The sequence below is a fragment of the Battus philenor genome, unplaced genomic scaffold, assembly GCF_028537555.1.
Source record: "Battus philenor isolate CCGP_79_NKW_IND1 unplaced genomic scaffold, ilBatPhil1.0.hap1 SCAF_24, whole genome shotgun sequence".
In the NCBI taxonomy this organism is placed as follows: domain Eukaryota; kingdom Metazoa; phylum Arthropoda; class Insecta; order Lepidoptera; family Papilionidae; genus Battus; species Battus philenor.
The window spans coordinates 9,790,108-9,816,195 of NW_027181687.1; the positions used below are offsets into that span (position 1 = coordinate 9,790,108).

A 26,088-nucleotide genomic window follows, 5' to 3' on the forward strand; every position below is an offset into this window, starting at 1 on the left:
AAATATGGAACATCTTTACCGATTGAAAAATTTTGATGACACCTTATACATGGGATTGATAGATTTATGATTAAAAATAAAAATCGAATTTTAATTTTTTTTTGTTATTACATATTACATAGGATTTTTTCTTGTATCTAAACCAGACATAGCCTGTGTTTTACCAGAGAGTTCCTATGTATTACATGGAACATAATAACTTGAATTTTCATTTTTATTACAAGTAACTGTTAATTGTTGTAAGTTTCCAAGATAATCGTAGGATTTATTTTTATTCAAACAATTACTTTACTTTTGCAATCGTTTTTATTAAGTTTATGTAAATTATGCGTGGAAAATAATGCAGCTTTCTTAAGTTAAACTCACACAACTATATTTTTAACAAGTTTTATTTCTAATCGACAATATATATTCGCCTTTGTTATCAAAAACCTTTTACCATTTAGTACACAAATTTTCAATGCCGGAGCGGTAAAAATCAAACGGTTTTTCTGTAAAATATGTTGTACGATATTACTGTTCGGTTCCCCTAATATATTTAAATTTTGTACTAAGAAAAGAAAAGAAAAGAAGAAGCTTTATTTAAATCTGAAAAAGGAAGAAGTTATAATTACTCTTCATAGAAATGCATCCTATAGACCGGAATTATAAAATTTATTTGTTGTTAATTAAACTTAATATTAAAAATGTCACAAACTTAACCTACGCTTAAGCTACGTAATGTAGCCAAAAATACCATCACAGAAGTGAAAAATTGATCATTCTTATAAACCGGAAATTTTATAAACAATTTCAAATGACAGGAATATCTTTTTCTTTATACCTATCTTTTCCAAAATTACCAGTTATATCTGAACTTTTATCTGGAATTTCATTATAAAAGCTTATACAGAGCTTAAAGAAACATTACTCGATGAATACGAATCCTAAATGTATATGTTTTTCACTCTTTTATTATTTTAGTTTAGAAAGACATATCTATTTATAATTCTTTGTCATAAGGACTATTTTGACTTTTGTTTGTTTATAATTTTTCAACAGATAATTTTTGAATAAATATGCAGTTTCTATAATCTTGCGAAAGAATCGTGGCGTATTTATAACCAATATGTGACGCACTTCTTACTGTATTATTTATATAATTTAAATAAAACAGGAAAAAAAAATATTCGTGTGATATTTTATTTTAATAAAAATCGTGGATCAACACGTACTCAAAGATATAGTATCCGTCAAGATAATAATGACAGTGAAAAACATTACATTACCTTGTGTTTTTGATACAACTATCGACGTGCATTTTGCTAATGTATCAACATGTAATGTAATTGTGGCTTTCGTTTTCCAATACATATAACTGTTTACTTAGATCTACAAGCGATAGTTACAAAACTATTTTCTGAAAATAAAATATAACATAAACCAACGATGGAATAATTTCTCCATACAAATAATAATATAAATACAATTATACAGAGTGATTTGTTATTGGTATATAAGATTTAAAAGGATGGATGTATGGCTTGTTGTCGACATTGTTTCAGCCTATAAAAGCCCACTGCAAGGCATATGCATACCCCAAAAATATTTATAGAGATATACCATAATCACCACGCTTGGCTGGTGGGTTGGCAATGGCCGTGTTTTATTATGGTACGCAGAGGATGCTGGCCATCCCCTGGAAACCTGTTTGTGAGCTTTGGCAATATATAGTTATGGCTTAAACTGTAGATTATGTATAAAACTACTTCGAGAATCGAACCTTCGAACTACGATCGTTAGTGTCAGTCCTCTACCGCTGGACTACAGATGCCTGTCTTTCATAACACATTAACTACACTATCACATATATAACTATTGACCTTTTACGTTATTTTTATAGGTATTGTATTATAACTTTTATTTATCCAGTTAGAACTATAGCGTTATTTTTGATTATGATATATCCCCCTATATAGATATGTTTTGGGGGGAAGTCTATACCTTGCAGTGAGCGTTTACCAGTTGAAACCAAGACAACAATAAAAGATGTATGAGATAATATATAGATATATAGAGAATGATAAAGCAATTGATTAACTTTATTACTCCCATAACTACATTCATAACGGTTACTTATATGTCATGATACCAGAAGAGCCTGATTCTATATAAACTTAAATCAAAATGGCCTCCACTATAACAGTATCCTTTAACTTAAAGCTACTAGGATTCCAAACGAGCGCTGGTTCAGAATAGCCCACTTAAATACACAGACGGGTTTTTTTAACAATTTTTCCATAATAGGTGGCCTACCTACCATGGTAGGTGATTAAAAAGGTTTCACACTAATGGATTTTTTACAAGTTTTTAAATAAAACACGTGATAATTAAGAAACATAGTAAAGTTCGCAAGGTCCGGTCATCGTGGCAATCTTGGAGAGAGGCTTATGCCTTGCAGTACGCGTCCATAGGCTTAAAAAAAAGAATTAAGAAACATTATTCGCAAGTGCACAGTAAAACCTTACGCAAAGTAATGAAACTGAAATATTTCATCCTAAAGTATAAGCTTGCCTGACTTCACAGAAATAAAATAAAAAACCGAAAGTAACCTGTTTTAACAGAAGAAATATAGAATTTTTTTTTCATAAATTCAATGAGTAAATAAATAATTTGATGCATCGATATATTGACATTAAGCTCTGCCTTTCAAAATTTCCTTCAAGCAATACATCATTTTAAATCACGAACTGACAGATTATCTAGCTTTAAAATAGCAGATAACGTTTTTCACAGGCATCGCTGACGAGAAATTTTAAAATGAATCTTAATGGATGTAAGAATAAAATTGAATTTTGAATAAAACTTTAAAATTGAGACTATTTTTTATTTCACATCGAAAATCTTATATCTTATGCCATTCTTAAATTGTCATAGGGTACACTAAGAGATGACAAAACATCTTTTATTACATTTGGTCGTATTTCGAATTATATAAAATCGTATAAAAATATCTCAAACTCCTCCTGTTTTTTTAACAGTGCAGTTACGTTTATATTACAGATAAAAAATCTTGAATTGTTTTTTAAAAAGTAAAAATAATTTTAAGGTCTACATAAAAGTTAAAACTGGCCGAAATTGTGAGTGTGTGAATTTTATAGTGTGAAGTTTTAAGCGAACAATTAGTTATATAAAGACATTATAACCTCATTAGTGTCGGCCATTTTGAATGCGAGGAAAATAAAAGATGGCGCCTGAAAGGGATGTAACTCATACCGCTTATGGTGAATTGACAGTTACATCGCTCGCGTATATATCTATACTGTCAACAGTGCTTGTTATGTCTTTCGTTATAATGTGCATTAAAATTACGTCATACGGTAATTACAATTTTAAATATTTTATATTATTTAACTCTGCAATAGGAACTCTACTATTCTTGTGCTATTTTTTACTTATTTTTTAATTTTCGTACTGAATATGAAAATGAAACGTAATTGACTTATTTATTAATATGTAGTAAGTAGGATATTGTATACTTGGCTGTCGTAACATATACAAGCGTCTAGAGAAGTAGCCGTCAAAGTTATTAGCCAAAAAGCCAAATATGAACATTCCAAATTTAAAAAAAATTAGGAGCCAAATCTGATTGTTTAGTAAATTTTTATTACACTAAATAAGTAGTGCACTTAATAAAACTTAACTTCTATACCAGCTACACTGTCAGTGTCTTAAAGAAGAGTCTGTCAGAAACCTATTGTTTAGTACCATTTGTATAAATAATGTAGTTAAAATAAAAATATCACGCGGCGCGTGACCGGCACTGCAAGGTGAATTCTCTCTATCAGTGCCGGGTTTCACATTTATTGGCACATGGTGGACTCTTTCTTTTACTTAAAATTGCTGGCGCAATAACTTTTTTTATAAAAGATAACAAAAAACCAAAAGTTCACTAATGAAGTTAGAACGTTCAAGCGCAGTGCAAACAAGTTTATATGTTACGCCGGCGTCGTAATGGCTCAAAAAAATTTGTTTGGTAGGCAGCTCGAGCCGGCGCGAGAACGGCCTCTCTCTGTTCACTTTGCGTCTAAGTTGATAATAAACACTTATTAATGTGAATAAGATGCTTGTATCTCCTTCCAAATTTTGAGTCGGATTTATATTTTGTTTTTTTTTTTTTTTTTTAATTTGTAGTATGACTCCAAGATTCACAAACAAAATTTCTCAGTTTACTTTTGATAATGTTCATGATTGAAAACGATTGTTCGCAGCTTTTTCAGCTGATCGTAAATTTTTAATTTTTTTTTCTAAATATTTTTAAATGAAAATATTATTGCGATTTCAATGGATGTTTTTGCCAGACTCACTTTTGAAGCCAATGAGCTACATGCGGCTCTGAAGCTGCAATTTGCCGAACACTGTTCTACTGCACGGATGCCCAAAACGTGGCCCGCGGGTTGCCTGCGGCCCTTTGAACGTGTTTATGCGGTCCCGTTAGCATTTCGAAAACTAAATTTATTTTATCGAATTTCTCCCAGCAATACATTATTATAAAAAAACCAAAACAATCTGTTTATAACGAGATACTCGCACAGCGATTTTTTATATTGAATTCGTGGATGACAACCGAACTTTTCTATTTTAATTTTTTTATTACAATGTTAAGATTTTTTATAGGTGTTACTTTATAGACCCGCTGAACAATTTCAAATTGTCCTATCAGTTTAAAGTGTTGCTCACCCCTGGTCTAGGAAACAGTACTCGTTGCAAATACTGATCACCGACCACATGGTAAATTAAAAAAGTTAACTCTAAACTAGTGCGAGATAGTATCTGTGATGAAACCTTTTTTAAAACCTGTTTACCGCAAGAAAGTTCGTTATTGTTATAACGAAGGATTTGAAATCATTTTCTACTACTTTTTCTCCTTCTTAAAGTGCCATCTTCTTCCGAAGGTCGGCAACCATCAGGACAACGTTAATTTTTGATTTCGCGGCTCCATAATCGAACTGGTGCTGACAAACCTGACCGGCGTGAATTTTCTAGCCAGGGTATTGGTCTTCTGCCTACTGTTATCCTTGAATTTTACCCTGTACAAGTTGCAGTAGCCAGTATTTTGAGTTTTTCGTCATAGGAAAACTTTGGGAACTGTCTGCTTCCAACCGGTCTTAATGAAAATATATGGGAGAGGCCTATATCTAGCAGTGGACATTCTACAGTTAAAACGATGACGGTATGTTTACTCTATACGGAGTAGTTAATTAAATCCAATAATAGTGTGCACAATAAAATACCGGGAACTAAATAAGAAAATATTTGAAAACAACAATAAAACAAACTTATAATAAATTTCAATATTTATAACAAGATTTATTATATTAAAGTTTATTCTGGTTAGATAGACGAATATATATCTAATATATAAAATTTCCATGTCACAATGTTTGTTACCGTACTCCTCCAAAACGGCTTGACTGATTTTTACCAAATTTTATATACGTATTCAGTAGGTTTGAGAATCGGCTATATATTTTACATACCCCTAAGTGAAATAGGTGGTCCACCCCAATTTTTTTTTTTTAGTAAAATTTTTCGTTTTTATTTTTTTATGATACGGCATACACGCAACCCTAAATTTTCATCTCTCTACGATCAACCCTAATTTTTTATTTGTTAATTAAAAACTTTAATTTTTTGTAAAACGACGTTTGCGGGATCAACTAGTAATATATAAATTAGAAATTGGTAAGCAATTTTTTCTATAGTAACCACATTCGCTACAAGATGGCGCTAGTTGTCAGTTGTAGTAAAATAATCTTGGTGATGTAGCATGTCACGGATTTTTAATTTAAAAATAGATATCTTCAAGTACGCTCACTTGAATGTTGTACTATACTGTTATAAATATAATTATATCACCGCAATTAATTAAAAACAGCTTAAAATAAATAGTTCGTAGATTGTTTCTTGATCTGTTGACTAATTATAAACAAATTTTAATTAGAAAAATAAAATAACCACCTAAGTTATAACAGCGAAGTTCTTCGAAATGAAATATTTGTTTTTAAAATTATACAGGGTGATTTGTAAATGTGCAGCTCCATTAGACAGCAAAAATTTTAAAGCTTTTATACCTATATACTCATAAAACAGTGAAACATATTACATCAATTTATTTATTCTTTTGGAAAGTAGGGTAATTAATTTTAATATGTAGTAATCCGAATTAAAAAAAAAAACCGTTTTCTACTTTATTATCATTACGTCACTTAATATTTCTAAAACCATTGATTTTTAAAAAGGGTGTACTATAAATTATTGACAGCAAATGAGCTGTATATTCACACTATTAAAACTTTTACATTTACCTATAACAATACATATAGAAATAGATTTCTATTATAGTCGGTTTGGATATAAAAGTGCTTTCCATAATATGGAAACACTTAAACTGCAGGTCATATGCATCCGTATATCCATGGTAACATAGTTTCGAAAGACATATTCATTATATTCCGCTGATTTCAAATTAATTTTTAGATTATTCAAGATAATTGGATTAATGTACCCGAATGCATTTGTTGTTTCTCCTCTATCTACTTCACGTTTGCGATCAATTCATGACGCAAATGCTGCTAATATCAAAACAATAATATTAAATACTTAATCTATTATACTTTACGTATGTTTTGAATAATACGGTTAATATCAGTGCCTAATCACGGCTAAATGAAAATGAAAATTATCAATAAAAACATGACAAACACGTCTGAAATAATTGATCCCTCACGAAATACGATATTACATAATCATGGACTTCGTCATAGTCTATCATTGAATGTAAGATTTTTTCATCTCTCCTATGAAAATTAAAAGATTTGATTTCTTCTGCCTAATTGATATAATATTCGCCTATATACTTTGATACGATGTTCACGAGGCACGGGGGATTCCCTGAGTACCTGAATAGGTTTAAGCTCGAGACCCTTGTGCATCTGTGACCCAAAAGTGGACCCTGCCGTGGTGCGCCTTATCGACGGATGTCATATATTTGGAGGGCTCCGCCATGATCTCTAGGTTGCAATAGGGAGGAGACTAGAGGATGTAAATGTTGCCTCATGGAGACGATACTTACGGAGACATCCCCGTTTTCCTAGAGCTCTGTAGAAAGGTACAACAACTGTACCACAGTGTACGATATACAAAAATAAGACTCAAAGATAAAATAAAAGGGTCGAATAAGATCTACGGTCAGTTATGTCTGCAAGCAAAAACAGGTATATAAATAAGGTTAATAAGATTACTTAAAAAAAAGGTTTTACCAGAAAGAAAATGTCATAAGAATTAAAAATTAAAATATTTAAATGAAAGTTATGTGCTTGTCAAATTGTGATAGTGTAATAATCTGTGATCTAGAAATAAGAACGAGAGAAGAAAGGCGGAGTCTTAAAGAAGATACGAAAGAGAAGGGTAGAAGGAGATTGTGAAGGACAGAATGAAAGTGTATAAGAAATTGGGAAGCATGAATAAAATTAAAATATGTAAAAAAATATTTACTCGGCAATGTAAAGTACCTGTCCCAAGTATAGTAGGGAGAACATAATACACCAATGTCCAACGCATGTTGTTTTACCGATCTCCGAACCAACATTGTCAATATATTCATCATTAGCCGGTACGTTAACAGCTGAACCTTTGCCATAGCGTTCTTAGTATACTTACAATGCGACTAAACCTTTTTCTACATGATTGTATTAGACTAGAAGCGTCTTGCTATAATTTATCTATTGATTCATCGTATGAATCATAGCGAAAGTGATACGGCCTCCGTATAGCTTTGCCGTTGTACACAGAAGTCTTTCATATATAATCCTAAAAGAATTTTATACATCGTTTTCATATTTGAATTAGTATGTCTTATATGTTAGAGTTTAGTAATTGTAAACGTCGCAGCTCACAAATTACATATAGCAAAAGCAACTATTTTAATTGGTCAAGCAACCTTATTCTCAACTCTCGTAACGTATCTCTCAAATAATATTCCTATCTACTAGCATCGTGACAAAGGTTATTCTTAGTATGTTAGAGGGATCTATACGACACTCTTTTTTAATTCAGGAGGTAATATTTTAACGCATCAGATTCCTTGACCTCCATGACATTTATATAACACTAATAACTAGTAAAAACCTTGTCTCGCTTTAGGATTTCTTGTCTTTAAAAACTTTGCTAATTTTAGAACTTTAGAGGAACCTTGTGATTTCTTATAGACTTCATCTATGATCATAGATAGTGTCTAATGGAAATCCTCGAGAAAAATTCACCAACGCATAACCTCTTCTAGTATTGCCAGCTTCTTTACGATCCAGACCGTTAACGTCTGGGTCACCTACCATCATTTCATTGTCCCCGTCTTCTACTGGAATTAATTTTGCTGCGACAATTAATTCTTAATCTGACGCGTTAAAAATATGGCTAGAAATTATTTTAATTACTAGCAAAAGTCTTTTCTATATTCCCTTCCGTTGTGGGAGCAACAACACCTATGTCAAATTTCTTCCTACTTGAATTTCACGGTCTTTTTAAGACGTCTCTATTAGCAAAAGATGTGCATTGATAGTTTACAATCCAAGTTTAGTTATAAACGGATTAAGTTGCATTGCTATACGAGTATATGAAGTACTTTCTGGAGGTCATGCGTTGTGTGAATCAAATCTATTCAACTAATGTCTGGATCAACTACTTGTTTATGTAGAAATTGTTTAATTGTATCCTATTTTGTCTTTGAAAGTATTAATCTATATTAGTTCAATTGCCTTTGTCGCATTGTCCTAAATATACAGTTATTAAAGTTTGTATTAAGTCGCTTTCGGCTCACGCATTTGTGTCACCGATACCGTTTTAATATCGCGATCGATAATTTCAGATATGTCGCAAGAACATCGTGCAGTCTTTATCAATTGGTTACCAAACCGATATTCATTTCATACGTGAAACGTGAAAGATGAAGTGTACAGTGAAAAAGTGATACGGTTCCGGGATTACATTCCATTAATTTGCTTTTGCAATTTTATGTGAGTGGAAGTGGATAAACTTTGAAAGCACCTGTTTCGTTTGTCGAACAAACAAATCAAAGTGCTAATTGTCCAAATATTCTTTAAAAAATGGCACCTCCGTTCGGTTTTCCAAATTTCGATTTTCTCGATGAAGACAGTTCAGAGCAAAATGATGTCGAAGTTAAAGAAGAGAAAACCTTTTTTGGATTCTCCGAAATGGCCTTCTGGTACACCGTCATTCTGGTTGCGATGCTTCTGCTATGGTTGCTGATCTTCTTTTGTCTTCGGATGATATCACTAAGTACATTACCTATCACTATTTTGTCACATGACATTTATCGATACCTTTTTTTTAAATCGAATAATCGATTATGATAACGTACACTCTGCGTCTGTAAAATTAATATCAGATTGTGGTTTTTAATATAAGAAAACATTTTATTATATTAATAATTGAGCCCTCTATTTAATAGGTTTTTAAATTTTATAGTTTTATTTATCTGTATTACATTTCACTTAAGTCTATATACAGGTACTAATCGAGACCACGCACTGCCTAGCGCAGCGGAAGACGTCAACCCGCGACGTGGGCAGATGCCTTGAACCTTCAACCGGTCCTATTGAAAATTTATGGGGGAGGCCAATGTCTAGTAATAGACATCATACAAATAAATCATGAAATTGTGACGATGATGAAATAACTAAATTCATACCAAATCACTAATCAGCGGTTAACTAATAGTCAAGGATTATGATTTACGATCTTAGATTCGATTATCAATTGCTACACGGAACTCGCAAACGTTTAAGGAGAACTAAAATATTTAAATTGTATTGCAAAGATCTAAAATATCATTGCTAATTAAGTATAAACATGAGTTGATACTTCTTCTCTTGAACGTTTTCAGTTCAGCAATTTTCTTTAATAATCACACAAAAATATTCATAACAATATGTTTAGATGAAAATATAGTAGTGTGTTTGTGTTGGTAGTGACAGTTGCCTGCCTATTGACAGAGACAAACTCGTGTTTCGAATAAATAATCTGCGATCTCTTTTTCTGTCTATTAAGATATATATAATTTTATTACCATCATTATCAGGATATAGGCCTTCCTCTGAAATATCCAGTAGGATAGGTAGAAGGCGGTCTGCTTCCAGCGTCTTCCGATAACTTTGACAAGATGACCACGGACCCGTCTACCTTGTGGACGGGTCCGTGGTCTTAAAGAACCTTGAAGCTCCAGTAGCCACCTGTTCTGTGCGCTGTAAAGCCTGCCAATTGTCATTTCAACTTGCCAATGTACATTTATATCTATATATAAATATCTCTCTTTGTTTCCCTCTCTTCAGATAAGATAATAATTTTGAATGTGCATTATATTTGAATTACGAATATGTAGTTATACAAACACTTATTTGTATTTAGAAATGGTCTATAATCATTTTCAATTATCTGTGTTACTAAGAATCTCTTGGTACGTTGACCTGCATTGCACAGTGCGTTTTAAACAGCTTGTCCAAGAGAAGGTTAGGTTAGCTTGCTACCGTTCGAATGTCTGTGACGTCATATATATTTTAAAGTTCGGGTTCTAGTAAATACTAGTTTATGATTACACTTTAACAAGCCTTTTCTGAAATTTGATTAACATCAAATGTTTGACAGATAGCGACACGTGTTTATATTTACTTTGTTTTCTTTGTTTATACTTTTCTTCGTAAGATCATTTCGTGTGATTTACAGAAATACGAGTTTGAAAAAATATTCAAATTTGTACCGGTGTCAAGTTTTGTGCGTAACAAACACATTCGATGATTTTTTTTAATATATGTAATATATCTACACGTGTGCGATATATGATCATCGTACTCAACAATTTTACTTAATTTAACTAGGCTAATAATATTATTAGTAATGCAATGAAAATATCGGGCAGCAACTGGACTATTGCTGTCAAAAACAACGGAAAGCGGAAAGAGATAAAGTCTCCAATAAATCTACAGTTGAGGAAGGTCTAAAAAGAAAGGGACAAATTACTACTTGTCTTTTTCTACTTTTATTTAACACAATATTATTGTTTTATCACTATAGATTTTAACTTTAACCATTAACTAAATTATTATGTGTCGAACGCACGGTAGGATCCGTAACGGTTTTTTATTTAAATTATATATAATGCAAAAATATATATTAATTCTTTGAACAGAGAAATAATATAACTTGTTTCAATCTAGCGCCGTGCTTTTTCTCAAATTTACGAACAATGGATTTGACGTACGTACTTCAAGTGATTTAATTTACACAAAGATTATTACAAAATTGTAACTTTAGCCCGGGTACTTCAGAATTTTTAGATATTTAAAATAATAAAATTGATTAAGTTAGGTTGACGGTCACTTATCAAATAACAAAATTAAACTTAAAAAAACATTTTCAATTCATATTATACATAGTTTAGTATTCTAAATATTACAATAAAACACTGTTTAGTATTGTTTACTATTTTTTCTGTTAATAACTTAAAATACATATATGCTGAAAGGATTATGCTGAAGGCCCCTGTTTACGGATAAAAAATATTGTGAAGAGTCAAAATATATATATTTGTTAAAAGTTACATAAAATATATTCAGTATAAATGGTGACCATAACAATTATTACGTATCGACTATCCCTAAATGAATTTTATAAAATTTATATTTGTTCCTACATTTGTTTTATTGCGAACTATACATCACTGTGGTGTGTATAATGGTTATTGAAACAAAATTGCATCAAATATTCTTTTACGGACTTGTAACGGAAATATGAATTCTATGTTTGAAACTTATATTTTTTATTTCATATTAAGATTAAGTAAATACATGCAACAGGAAACTGACCTTGTCATTTCATATGTATACATGCGAGTTAAAAAAATTTTTTTTCGACTATAGACAAAGCATTTGACCTTTGTCTTGTCTGATGTTAAGTGATGACGATCTCTACGACGCCTAATGCTTGTCCAGAAAATACCTATTCACTCTTGACTGGAAGACTCCCAAGTTAGCTGGAAATAACGAAGCCGGTATTTTTTCCAAACCTTGGGTGCTCCAAGTATAGAAATAGTATTAAAACGTTTAGTGCAGGTTGAAGGGATTTCAACGTGTATAGATGTCGTGAATCCGTTCGTCTTGTTGTCCGATGGAAGATAGCAGAAGGGGTAAATAATTTATGTTACTTAGACACACTCTTTCGAAAAGTTTGTTCCAATTTTTTGCTATTTTAAGTACACAAAATGCAGGTTTGATAAATTATTGACTTTTGCCATCTAGTTTTATCTATGTAGCATACGGCCTAAAACCTTAAGCTTTTTATTACATTTCAAAACTACGCAGTTGAACAATCGGATCACGTGACTCATATCGATATGCGTTTTATTTTAAAGTTGCAATATAACATATGTCTAGTGCGAAGTGTCTTCAATGAACCTTATATATGGCTAACGGGAAACCCCCATGAATAAGCGTGTAAGTAAATACACAAATTTTTACAAAACTTTTAATTGATTGTATTAAAATAGGAAAATGCGGTTTTTTTGCATTAAATAGAACGGGTTATTAGAATATATCTCTATTTATTTTACAAACTGCAATGTAATAAGGTGTTTATCAGAAAATGCTAAAAGATTACTCGCGTAATTGAGGGTACGTACTACAATAATTTTTTATCTGCACTGATTTCATTTATCTTCACAATATAAGTCGCTGCGAAATCGATTATATGTTTCATTACTGTGATTAAAGTTGAGTTGTTCGCGTCCGTTCGTTAATATGACGCTTGTTTTATTATAGTGTTAATATATCTAGTAATAGATATGATTGTTTGTTCGTAACGATATATATAATAAGCTATAAAGATATCAATTATAATTAGTAAATATTAATAATGTACAAAATGAGATCTGAATTAGATGAGGAATTTACGTTAAGTGACAGCGAAGAGGATTTAATAGATCACGTAATTGGTGACACTTTACAAGATACGGTTATTTACGTTTTATACTCGAGTGTGGCTTTGCTGTTGGTTGTATTTATTATGACCACGTTACGAATGTTATTGTTGGGTGAGAAATATTTTTTTTATATGTTTTTGACCGCAAGCCTCTTGCCTTAAGTTTAAGTTACTAATCTCGTTGCATTTCGTTTTCTAAACTCGAGGGTTTCCTCGGGTGCTTCTGCTCAGTGTATAAGATGACTGGTTACAGATGTAAAAGGTTTGAAAGTGCGAATGTCAGAAAAAAACTTTTTACATAGCTTTCACATCTTCTTACGATCACCCTGTATAAAGTGAACACTTGAAAATTTATTTATTTCTATTGAAATGCGATAAGACAATAAATTTAACAGTATTAAATCTACAGGTGCAGATAGTAAATAATAATTAATTTTAAAGTATAGTAATTCCAATTTCAAAAACGCTTTTTCTTCTTACATTACATTATGTTTTTTTATTACTTATGAAACTATTTATCATTAGGGAATATTTTTACATTAATTGGCAGCAAATGTACATATATAATGTACGTATACAAATACATTCACCTTTTTAAAACTTTAACACCTAAAACCAATCTTGGAGCATATTTTTAACGTATTGGTTAATAATACATTAATAATTATTCCTTAGTAGTTTAATTATAAATTAAATTTAATATTCGATTAGAATATTTGTATGTAAAATATCTGGAATGTCTTTGCTATATGAATTAAAATAATGCAAATTTTTTGAAATTTTACTATGAAATTTAAACTTATGTTTTTAATATTTATTACAAAAGTATGGTGTACAGAAAAGTAGATAGCCTAGCGATAATGAGTGAGCGATCGGAAGTCGCGGATTCTATTACTGCAATACAATCCTATACAATTTACACATAGTGTATTAATTATAAAAAAATTGCCACTGCAAATAAGTTTCCGATCGACGACCCGCATGCAAAACGTGGGGATTAGGTATATACCACTGGTATCTTTAAGGGAGATCTATGCCTTGCAGTGGGCAAAGCTAAATTATAAAAAAATTATGCAAAAAACCTTTTAAACCTTTAACCAATTTCTTTGTATAAAATTGTAACTTGAACTTTAAGAATTCCGTTAATACGTGGAAACATTAAATATAGTATATATGTAATCATTATATATGTTGTTATTGTTGTTAGATTTTTATCATATCTATAACACTAAGTGGATTATAACCCCATTAAGCGTAACCTTAATTGTTTTACAAACTTAAATTGGTCCATCAGTTATCATTTTATTGATCATTTAAATTTAGGTTTTTGTAACGTGAATTATCATATAACACGTAATATGTAAATTTAAAACTAAAAATTGTATTTTTAAACCGTCTATATATTAAGGTGATTCACTACATTCTTTTTTATGTTAAGCCTTCTATTATTCTTTCATCAAACGGAAAGTAAACATTTCGATTTTTTAAATTAACATGCGATTTCTTTTGTAGTTTTCAATTTCATGTAGCTTAGTACACCAATCCAATTCACTAAGGATCCACAGATAAATGCTTTTTTAATTTGTATATATTAATAAGTAACGAGATCGCAATATTTCTAGGTACTATAAACTAGCTATAATCTTCACTGAATTTGACATGCCAAGCCGCCGAAGCCTTTGAAATAGTGAATATCTAGTTCATTTGCTATCAATTAATGCATAGTAATGCCTTATGAAAAAAATAAGGGGTTTCAGAAATAATACAAAACGTAATGATAATAAAGTAAGAAAACCCATTTTCAAAATACAGATATTGTTTACTGCATACACTGTACTGCCAGAAGTTATTGGCCTGAAATATTACAATAGAAAAAAACAACGTAACATATCTCACTTTATTATTTTAAATGAGCTATACATTCATCACTTTAAAACTCTTACAACAGGAATCAATTATCCTTAATAAAATAAACGAAAAAGTACATAACGAAAATTCAGTTTTTATGTAAAGTTACGAAACAAGTTAGGTTGCTTTAGTAACATTATATTTAATATAAAATTTATTTTGCGTAAAGTAAGATTTAAGTGTATGTTAAATCATTCTCACCACGAGTTGAGAAACGCAGCGTGGGTAAGCTAATAAGTGTACCGGCAACATAGATCACAGGAGGTTGTTAGATGAACCGAGTATCGTGGTAATCTTTGGAGAAAACCTATGCCTTGAAGTGGGCTTCTATTAGATGATACGAAGATGAAGCATTCTGTATAATAAACAATAACATCAAAACATACAAAACGGCCGAAGTAATCAAAAGCCACGTTACTGAATGAAAGTTGTCCTGGTTTTTATTTTTCCAATTAAATTCCCAATATGCTTGCGAAACGTAAAAACCTAAACGCCTATCGAATTAAAAATCTTTATATTATCTAATAATTAGTCATTTAAAATGACAGCATGAAACATAATTTATCAACCAATCTCTCTATAATATCGCATTACGATGAAACATTTCTTAACGAATTATAAAAAATACTTATAATCAATGTAAATTATTTACTGCGTCTTATTTATTAATTAGTTTATTATATTAATTTATGGATTTTTCATCATTATCGTGGTAGCCGATAGATGTCCACAGCAAGCCATAGGCCTTCCCTAAAGGTATTTATGGGAGGATATACCATAATCGCTTTACTTGGCAGGCGGGTTGGCGATTATTGGATTTTGGTACGCAGAGGACCCGTCGTCTGGCAGCTGGTGGTTATGCAGTAACTGATCCTTTCTGCAGCTACTTTCTATGACCATAACTATGTCGTCGGCTTACCTGGGGGAGGGGGGGGGGAGCTCACGCCGCGTCTTCCGGCTCGTGGTCAACACCCTAGAACCTTCTAGAACACCAAATTTTCACTTAGCTTTTACTTCACGAAACTTTTATTTGAGTCTTTTGCTCACGTATAACAGATTCCACTAAAAGATCTCTTATATAGTGCATTATATGTACTTTCATAAAAATATTATCGAATTCGGGTTCTCTGGCATTTTTCGTTTGACATACATTATTGATTATTATTAATATACGCTAACATAGCTGATTTTATATTTGTGTAAAAGTGATAAAGAGGTGAATGTATAGCTAATTCGAAAAAAAATAAAGTTTTTATATATAATTTAAATTACACTATATAGTGATCACTCTAACGTATATATTAACACTATTACAATTCAACAGGCTTGTAACATCTGACAATACGAACTCTCCGGGGACAGATAGTAAACAATATTAACTTTGAATATGCTTGTTATTACTATATTATCATTATGTTATTTATTTTTTTTGTTAGCATACATTAATTGACAGCAAATGAGCTATTTATTCATATGTTTAAAGTTTTTACACTTATAAACAATCATCCTGAATAAAAATACATGTAAAAGATAAACTTAGGTTTGATATTACTTCGTATGTTCAACAATGAAGTGTTTATGTAAACACTTCTAATTATTTAGATATTGTCTACAAAGTAATCATTTTCGTTTATCGAAGTCACTAAGAGACTCGTGGCACCCAGATTTGCATGTAACAAATCACTTTGTTAATTATAACAAATTACATAACTTCAATTAAATCTGATCTAAATTCGCTGGCGTGTAATTAATGACAGTAAGAAAAGAGCCAATATTTAGCCACTTCCGCACATGCAGTAGTAGTCGTGCAATAAAGTGCACCACCCGCCAGCCCGCTGATAAATGCGTATGCGGCAAACAATGCGAATCACAGTGGCAGGCGGTGGCAGTTGTGTGCTGTTGTTGTGGCACGACTACTACTGCATGTGAGGAAGTGGCTAAATATTGGTCCTTTTCTTACTTAGGATGGACTTCTGCAAGGTAACACCTGATTCCATTAAATAATTAATGACACTTTTGGAGAGTATAGCATAGGCCCCTAAATATGTGGACTGACGACATAGGTCGGCAAGCTGGATACAGGCTGCGCTGGAACCACTCATTGTGATGATGGTTTTAGAGGATCTATGCCTAACATTGAGCGTCTGTTGGCTTATATGATGATGATATGCATATGCAATCATAATCTGAAATCTCTGAAACAATTCAAAGAATTAGCGACGAAAAATTTTTTCACGATGAGAGCGCGTGACATCTCTTGATAACTGGTCGCAAACTTTAAAGGACTGTTTAATATTTTAAAAGTATATATTAATGCATATAACAATAATAAATGTTAGATGTAGTGTAAAGAAAAGTATTTATATTCGTTACATATTTTCGGCCAGAAATATAGGCCTTCTTTTGTACAACGCCGTGCAAAGGGAACTTCTAAAACATTGAAACAACGGAACAAAAATAAAAAAATTAGCCGCCTTAACAAAAAAATATTGTATTTTTTATTAGACAAATTTAGTTAATATCATATTTTTTCCTGAAGGCATTCTGCTTTTTAACAATTAAAAAATAATTTAGTTCTTTCTTTTCCTTAACACACAGTGACGAGAAGAGGGGTGTAAAAGATTACAGAATTCCATTTCTAGCGTGCCCAAATAAAGAAGTGACAAAAAGACTTGTATTTACGTACACATATGTTTTAAATTGCTAACCTATTAAATTTTTTTAAAAGATTCCCTCCTGATTCCATTGAAACAATGAAAACAGTGGAATGTTAACAAAAATTGTTTTTCTTTTCAGGACAAAAAGCACGTAACAATCAGCAAAGGCGGCCATATATTGGGTCACGGTCTCGGAATTCCCTACCTCAGGCTGACCCCACCATTTACGTCAGCCCTGCCAATCTGACGCCGCCTCCTAAATATGGTGAGTACACGAAATCTATATTCAAACTTGCTATGGAGACGATTATATTCTATTTCTTAAGTAGATATAATCTGGAATGTGGAGACAAGACTCTTAAAGAAAAATAAACGTCAAAACCCAGCAAATTAGTAAGTTGAAGACTTCTAAGTGCGCAGAACAGATAGCTGCTGGGATATCCTATAATTCTAAAGTATATATATATAAAGTGTAAACCACAAGATGGAAAGGAAAAATAGATCTTGTTAAAATCCTCGGAAGACGTTGAATGCAAGCCGCTTCCAAACACCCTTGTTAGAAATCTCAGCGCGAAGCATATGTCCAGCAGTGGGGACGTACGTTAGGATTTGATTTTTTATTCTAATTAGTAAATTTTATTTTGCAGAGGCAATGGCGCCACCCAGCTACGAGGAGGTTGTCGGTATACATTATCCGTCATTCACGCCGACGCAGATTCAACCTATCGCACAGCCCATAGCGACGGCTATGGCGCAAAATGCCAGTGCGAGTTCAACCGCCGACGTGCCAGAGAACAGAAACCCCGGTGACCAGACCATTAATCCTCCCACTGTCATCACAGTGACAAACGAAAGGACGGTAGTGACAGCCAGCTCGTGATCCGTTTAACGGAATGACAGTAAACGTCAAAGTCGAGCCACAGATTATATTTTTTTTTACAAATGTCACTTGCCTATTTTATAATCTACACAACCAACTAAATGTTTTAATGAAATAATGCGAATTAATTGTGATATCTTTATAAAAAAAAATCATTTAAATAATTTTAATTCGCTAACATATTTAAATGAAGTCTACTATGTTTGCTTGACAACTCTATTGTGTGTTTCAATGTGGCAACATTAAAAGATGAATATATATTAATGTTACCATTATTAAAACGAGTTAAAACTTTTAAATATATAATGACTTCATTGTATTAAGGAGTAACTGCTATGTTCGTTGAGTTTAAAAAAATATTATTCTGTGACAGTTTTAAAAAATTAAAAAATGGCGTACCGGGCGGATTTTGTAAAGAGTAATTTTCAGTCTCAAAGGACGCAAGACTGATAATTATTTAAACAAAACAATGTAATATAATACATCTAATGCATTTATTGACGATTGACGGATATGTACATAAATGATTGTAACGTTAAGTGTTTGTACATACAATGTTACCTACTTGTAAAAATATATTTTTGATTATATTTATATAATACACGCTTAGTTTTAAGAATTTTGTTGTTTTATTTTATTCCAACTTGAAAAACAGTCCAATTCAAACAAAATCACCTTTAAACAAGAGCTATTTCCAACATCAAAGCGAAATAATATTTATAATGCAAAAGACAGAAAGATTAATAATTATATTTGTCGAAACAACATACTATATTGATAATTTTTTTAACATTTGAATTTAGCAATTGTTTTTGTTTTGTTATACTCTATATTTACAGACTATAGAATGCTATGGAGTAGTCAACTTTTCTAATATGGAACTACTCGTACCTTAAATTAGACTTCAGTCATTACTAAATATAATGTTCTTTAGTTTATTGTTATAGGCAGATAATAAATAAATGTGATATGACAATTTTTTTTTCTTCTGCACTGAATAAATATAATGGTAACCAAGTGGCGGTTACAAATGAGGAGATCCCCAGAAAAACCATGATCAGCCAGCTCGAAGAATTGCTCATCTGAAGCAGCAGTTGGGGTTGAAAGGTTCTCAGTGACGACAACGAGTCAGTAGAGGTAGCCTGGATAGGTTCCCCACTAGATGGATCGACGACATATCTAAGGTCGGGTAGTCACGTATGCAAGTGTAAACAGAAAGCACTGATAATTGCTAGAATAGTTTTGCCTGAGAATAGTGTTGAAGTGTTCATCGGGGCGATTTTTGGGGAAGGCCTATGCCTTGGGTTTTTGTGAGCTGAAATGAAGATGAGAAGAACCAGCTTTCAACTCTAAAATCAATTAGCGGCTTTAATGACGAATTCTGTTCCAAAGCCTCTAGAGTAAGCTAGGAAACAAGTAGAAGCTAGGATTTTTGCATGGATGGTAAAGACCTGTCGCCAATAAAATTTTTGAGGAACTTGTACCCAGTAAATATGCAGTGAAAAGGATGCCGGCATTAATAAAGCAAATGTAAATTTAAACGTATATTGTTAGATTATTCATTGTTATGTCGAAATATAAACTAACGTAAATTTGCTTTTGGTGTTAGTTGTCAATGTTGCCAACTATAAAATAACAAGCGGTGTTGCAAAACGCCACACCGCCCATGATGAAACGAAATGTAAGCCAGCATATGTTGTGAGGGGTGTATCTAGATAACAGGTGAAGGTACGGCGGATGGAGCAGGCAGCAGGTACTGGTAAAGACTATGGAGGAGCGCTAGTTGACTGCCGTTCGACTATAAAAAATAGAGGGCGTTACGAAACGTCTCAGATTAAAAATAAAATAACTATATTATAAAGTAATATTGATACTATATTAATAAAAATATAATACTGTGCTATGTGTTTAGCCTTTCCTCTGTAAATTTTTTTATTGAGCTTCTAATTATTCGCAAAACATAACATTAATTTTAATTAAAAATCATTAAGTAAGAAAAGGACCAATATTTAGCCACTCAACACGTGTTTCACCTCTCCACGGATATCTTCAGAAGTTATGTTACACCTATTAGTGCCGAACACAGACTTTGTGTGGTTTAATGGTGGCACTTGTGTAATTCGCATTGTTTGCCGCATACGCATTTATCAGCGGGCTGGCGGGCGGTGCACTTTGTTGCACGACTACCACTGCAAGTGCGGAAGTGGCTAAATATTGGTCTCTTTCTTAGGATAGACTTCCGCGAGGTCACGCCTGATTCCATTAAAAATACATTAGCAATTATAATAACAAATTCATGATGTATTGATACTATATTCGGATCCGCAAGCCCTAAGTTCGAAGCTGTAAAAGCCAAAACAACTAACAGCGTCCAGCACCAATCGAATATAACTAACGCATCTAGTCTTTTCTAAAGCTCAATCTAAAATAATTTCTTTTATTCATAAGGAGCATCCAATCACTCGAAAATTACACAAAGTTTTTTAATTAACAAAACAAAACTAAGTATTATTAATTATGTTATCATCATTTCAACCGTAAGATTAACTTGACATAAACTTCTGTAGTTTTCCAACAGGAACGGCTGGAAGCGGCTAGCGTGCAGCATATCCGATAACTTCAACAAGGTCGTTTGTCCACCTGTGGGCGTCCTAGGATGCACTTAATTCTATACTAATGGATATCATTGATACTGTACTAATATATCTAGAAATTCGTAGAAAATGCTTTTGTTAAAAGCTATCAATCATTCGCAAATCACATCTTTATAATTTAATAACAAAACATTGAAATATGTAGACATTCAAGGGTTAATTCAGAGGCCAGCACGCAGAAAAGATGGCCAGCTTAGGACAGTCATTGGAAAACCTATCTAGAACCTTTCCAGTCGGTCTTATTAGAAATCTATGAGGAAAGCCTAGCAGCGGACATTCTGTGTCGCAAGATTATGTATTTAAATTCAACAGTAGAATTGCATTGTCACGTCACAGTAAACATCAGATACACGCGTGTCCACGCATGTCCACCCGACGCCATCTTGATTACCAACGACCTCAGGGTGTATCATTCTGGAAACAGTTATCGGGCAAAATAAAGATATTGTAAGTTTTCCATTAAACAAAATTATATCAATTAACTTATTGTTTTGATTATCGTAAATGATAATACCGAAAAAGTTATTACTGTAATCATAACAAATAATAAGTCTTTTATCGCTTCCTGTGACGTAATGATAGATATTTACATAATGATAGAATTAGAAAATGGATTTATTTTTCTATAATTTAATGCTGAGAGAACTATATTTTTAATGCGGTTATATCAAACTGTCCCCCGCTTCTTGAATTTAATGAACGCTCCCTCAACCCCCTTTATGAGAGCAATTTCGTAAAATTCTTTCTTAACTGACCTATACTTTACGAAAGGAATAATTCTATAAATATTTCAAGTCTTTAAACAATATGGTTTCAGAGATATCGTGATGAGTCAGTAATCAGTGGAAATCCTTAATATTGAAACAGATAAAGTCAGTTGACGCAAATGTCAGTATTTCGACCGACAACGACATTTTTAATCTGATCCCGATATATAGATAACTAGTTGCCACGTCACAGTGCATAAATAGTTTGGATTTTAAGGAATTTAACCTCAAAAATAGCACGCGGTTTCGATAACTATTAATAAAAATTTTAATTTGCCATTGTTCATTTCCATTATTTCTAAAATGTCAAAATTGTTAAGATTTTTGAAAGTAATTGTATATTTGTAATTGTTATTATTTACGTAAGTAAGAGAGTTTGCAAGAGCTGCTTAAATGACAAGGAACTATATAGAAAAGTCACTCGTAATAAGATATCCGTAAACCTAAAAAAAGACAATCATATAAACATATTGATTTTGACATGCGATGAGGGGTACATAAGGAATGAATATTGTCACTCAAACTTCGTATATACTCTTCAAAGTTACCATATCGCAAGCATCAAACGAATTTAATGAATCCTGGAACTTCCACTTAAGGATCTAAGAGATCGGCAGCTTCCTAATCCGGTGAAATTGTAACTTGTAACGGCTCGAGCCGAGGTTACTCAGGGAGCCTGCCATCTTCGCCACTTTAAAAGAAGTTTTATTCTAATCTCCATCTGCACCCTGCATCACCGGAATCTGCAAATGCCACTTGAGCAGAGACATAAGCCAGATAAAAAAAATTATTCGTAATAATGGCAACATAGCACACTATCTCCCATATTTAGACGGTACGGAATAAGATAGAGAATACAGTCAGTGGGAAATACAGATATCCCGCTATGATTGCTGAGACAAATATAATGCCTTTATTTCCTTGTAGCTGACACACTTGAAACTACATATATTATCGCCCAATAGTTACAATCAAATGTTGACTAATAACGAGTTTAAAGTATCTAGCGAATATATATCTCAACGAGGTGTTTATTCAAGCAGCTAAACTCCGCAAAGCCTTCGGTCCATTCGAGCGCTTTCTGGTCCTTGCGGAGCATTCGGCGCTTCTAGCCGTTCTAAAAATAGAATTTATAATAAATAAATTAACTTAGACACGCACCGCATATCGAACCCCCTTCGAGTGCGATACATCGAACATGCTAACACTGAATACACCGGCGCCCGCGTGCAAGCGAGGGCGGTCAGGGTCGTTACGTATCGCTCCCATCCGCCAAATAGTTCTCGCTTCTCAACACTTCTTCGTCTATCTTGTATGTTACATTCGCAGAAACAGAGTAAACAATATTTAGTGTCAATGTTCAGTGACTAGAATTTTAAAACCGCTTTATTATCATTACTTTATTAATTATATTAGCAACCATTGATTTTTTGACGGGCTGCACCATACATTAATTGACTGCAAATGAGCTATAAATTCACCCTTTAAAAGTTTTATTTATAAACAAACACCCTATAGAGAAGCGCAACTTAATATTAGTAGGGACTTTCTGATATTCTTCTCGTAAATAACAAAAGGGAACACTGTAATGACAGCAAAAAAGAATTAGAACAAAGTTGCAAAATAAAATGATATGTAAATTCTGAAAATAACTGTGAAATTTTTTGAAAGACTTTTATAAAGTTTTAAATTGAAAAACACTATCGGTAATCTACAGACATATCCCCTATATGTCAAGTGATGGACGTTTTATAGGTGGGTTTATGACGAATGGGCCAAAGAAACATGTAAATAAGGTAATAATACGGCATTTTGTTACTTCAAACATCTGTACAGCGCTGCAATTTTAAAAATAATTCGTGTAATTTAAAATATGTATAGAACTTTAGAATGCTTTCTGTTACTTTTTAAAGTAATTAAAACAATCTGATCATTTGTGTTTAATATCCAAATATATCTAGATAGGCAAAAGTCTTATGATTTCATGCAGTGATACATTGTAATATTGAAAGATTAGTGAAATATTTATCTTTGCGAATGATTATATATAAAGCGGTTAAAACCCCGATAAGTATATATTTGCGAACGTGCTTTCGTGAGCGTATTATGTAGTTTTTGGTTTATTTTAAAAGAAGGATATAAAGAAATTATTTTATTTTATAATCAGGTTTCGAATTACAAGTCACTTTTTGTTAACGCTGTATTTTGTTTTGGTATTTCTCATTATAGTCTTCAATTTGATATTTGATTTATGCAAAAAATACTCGCATACGCAATTAGCGAAGGGAGGTGAGTTACCGCCCCAGAACATCAGCGAGGAAGATGATAGCAAAGGGTGATTTAGATGATGTATTTACATATATACAAAGAGTATTTACTATTTTCATAACCTTAATGCAACGGCAGCGAACACGTCACTAATGGTATCCGAATTTAAATCGGCGTTCGAATTTCAAACGCGCAAGAATGATTTTACTTAAAAGTATTGTGACAGTAGTGGCCTGCAATACGAAATGTGAACGCTACAGTCGTTTAATTTGAATAAATTAAAAAAAAAATATATTTAAAAATCACAGTCCTCATGAGGTCAAGAGACAAGTCTTATGAATTTAGACAAACTCGCCGAGCTGAGTCCATCGCGTTATAGGGAAATGGTCTGGGATTACATATTGTTTCTTTTAAGTGTCCATCATTAGGCAATCATATTACCATTCTAAAGGATGTATACTTAACAAAATCACAGCAATACCAGCATTATAAGAAAAGGACTAATATATAGCTACTTCCGCTATGTAGCAGTAGTCGTGCAATAAAGTGTAAATCGCTAGGCTATCACCGCTCGTCCAGTCCTATTTATACAACCAAAAATTTACATAAAAAAATTGTAATTAACTAATAATAAATATAAATAATTGTTAACATTAAAATGAGACTGGCTGTGCCCTTTGTAGTGTTTTATTAAACAGTTAATTTTATTTATATAAATCTTTATTATTACCTACTAACGGAAGCTCGTATGAAGTATACATCAAACATTATTAAACTTCATTTTAAAATAGCAACCGCTGAGTTTTTTTACCGGGTCTTCTCGACAGATCAGTAATCCGTATTACCAATATTTTTTATAATGTCAAAAACAGTTCACTTATATATTTTATGAAATCAGGCGATACCTTGCAGAAATCCATCCTAAGTAAGAAATGGACCAATATTTAGCCACTTCCGCACATGCAGTGGTAGTCGTGCAACAAAGTGCACCGCCCGCCAGTCCGCTGATAAATGCGTATACGGTAAACAATGCGAATTACACAACTACCACCGTTAATTCACTCAACACGTGTTTCACCCCTCCACGGGGCATCTTCAGGAGTTATGTTACACCGATTAGTGCCAAACACAGAGTTCACTTATAAATATGTCTATTTAAATGTAGATTTGATTATGAATGTGAATTTTTAAAATAATGTTATGCTTGTAAATCAATTCTTCAATGACCAGTTTATTAAAAGAAATTACACACTACATTTGCACGCAAGCTGTTACTAAAAAAAGGTTAGTGACACCGCATGCGAACAATATAAGCGGCATAGCCTCCCTGATAAGAGAAGAAAAAACAAAAGAAGACTTCCTCTTACTACTGTAAGGAAATAATTAGTAAAGTGATAGATAAAAACAAAAACTTATAAAAATGTAAATAAATAAAATCAATAAAAATAATGTAAAATAAAGTGATAAAATAATAATGTGATATAGAAAAAGAGTAATAATATAATAAAAAGAAAATGTAAAAGAGTAGGATAAATGAAAGGCGTTACAGAGCGAAAGGCGAAGAGAGAAGAATTGTGGTATGAATGAAACGAACGAAAGATCATTTGATGCATGAAAAAAGAGAGAGAAAATGAAAAAGTTCGTGAAAAAATTTAATTGTAAAACAAAAGTCCCTGATCCCAAAAAATTAGGAGTACGAGAGGAAGCGAATAAAAAAAAATATAAGCGGCTAACGATTCTTATCTGTAACCGTGAGTGGTTAACAAACTACCTAAAAGTTAGAGGCGCGAGATAGTTTAACGCGAGAGAACATTAAATACATACATAGTATTACTACTTGAGTAATTTAACACGTTCACTGCGGCTTGAGGCCGATTCAGCCTCATGGTAGACTTTGCACTGGTGCGGCGCGTAAAACTCGTGTT

General features: G+C 32.4%; 1 protein-coding gene across 8 annotated transcripts in view; it reads left to right on the forward strand.

Annotated features, from left to right (window-relative positions):
• The window catches only part of LOC137924595 (uncharacterized), a 71,941-nt gene extending 53,382 nt beyond the window's left edge, over window positions 1–18,559 (forward strand). For 6 of the 8 annotated variants that reach the window (XM_068768006.1, XM_068768002.1, XM_068768003.1 and 3 more), the window contains exons 2-3: window positions 17,734–17,859; window positions 18,242–18,559. In XM_068768006.1, the coding sequence (XP_068624107.1) occupies window positions 17,734–17,859; window positions 18,242–18,474 (359 nt within the window). In that variant the 3' untranslated portion in view covers window positions 18,475–18,559. Of the gene's footprint in view, window positions 1–8,968; window positions 9,337–12,827; window positions 13,142–17,733; window positions 17,860–18,241 lie in introns of those variants that run through there. The other 2 variants (XM_068768000.1, XM_068768001.1) reach the window with 2 other exon arrangements.
• Window positions 18,560–26,088: the final 7,529 nt, after the last annotated feature.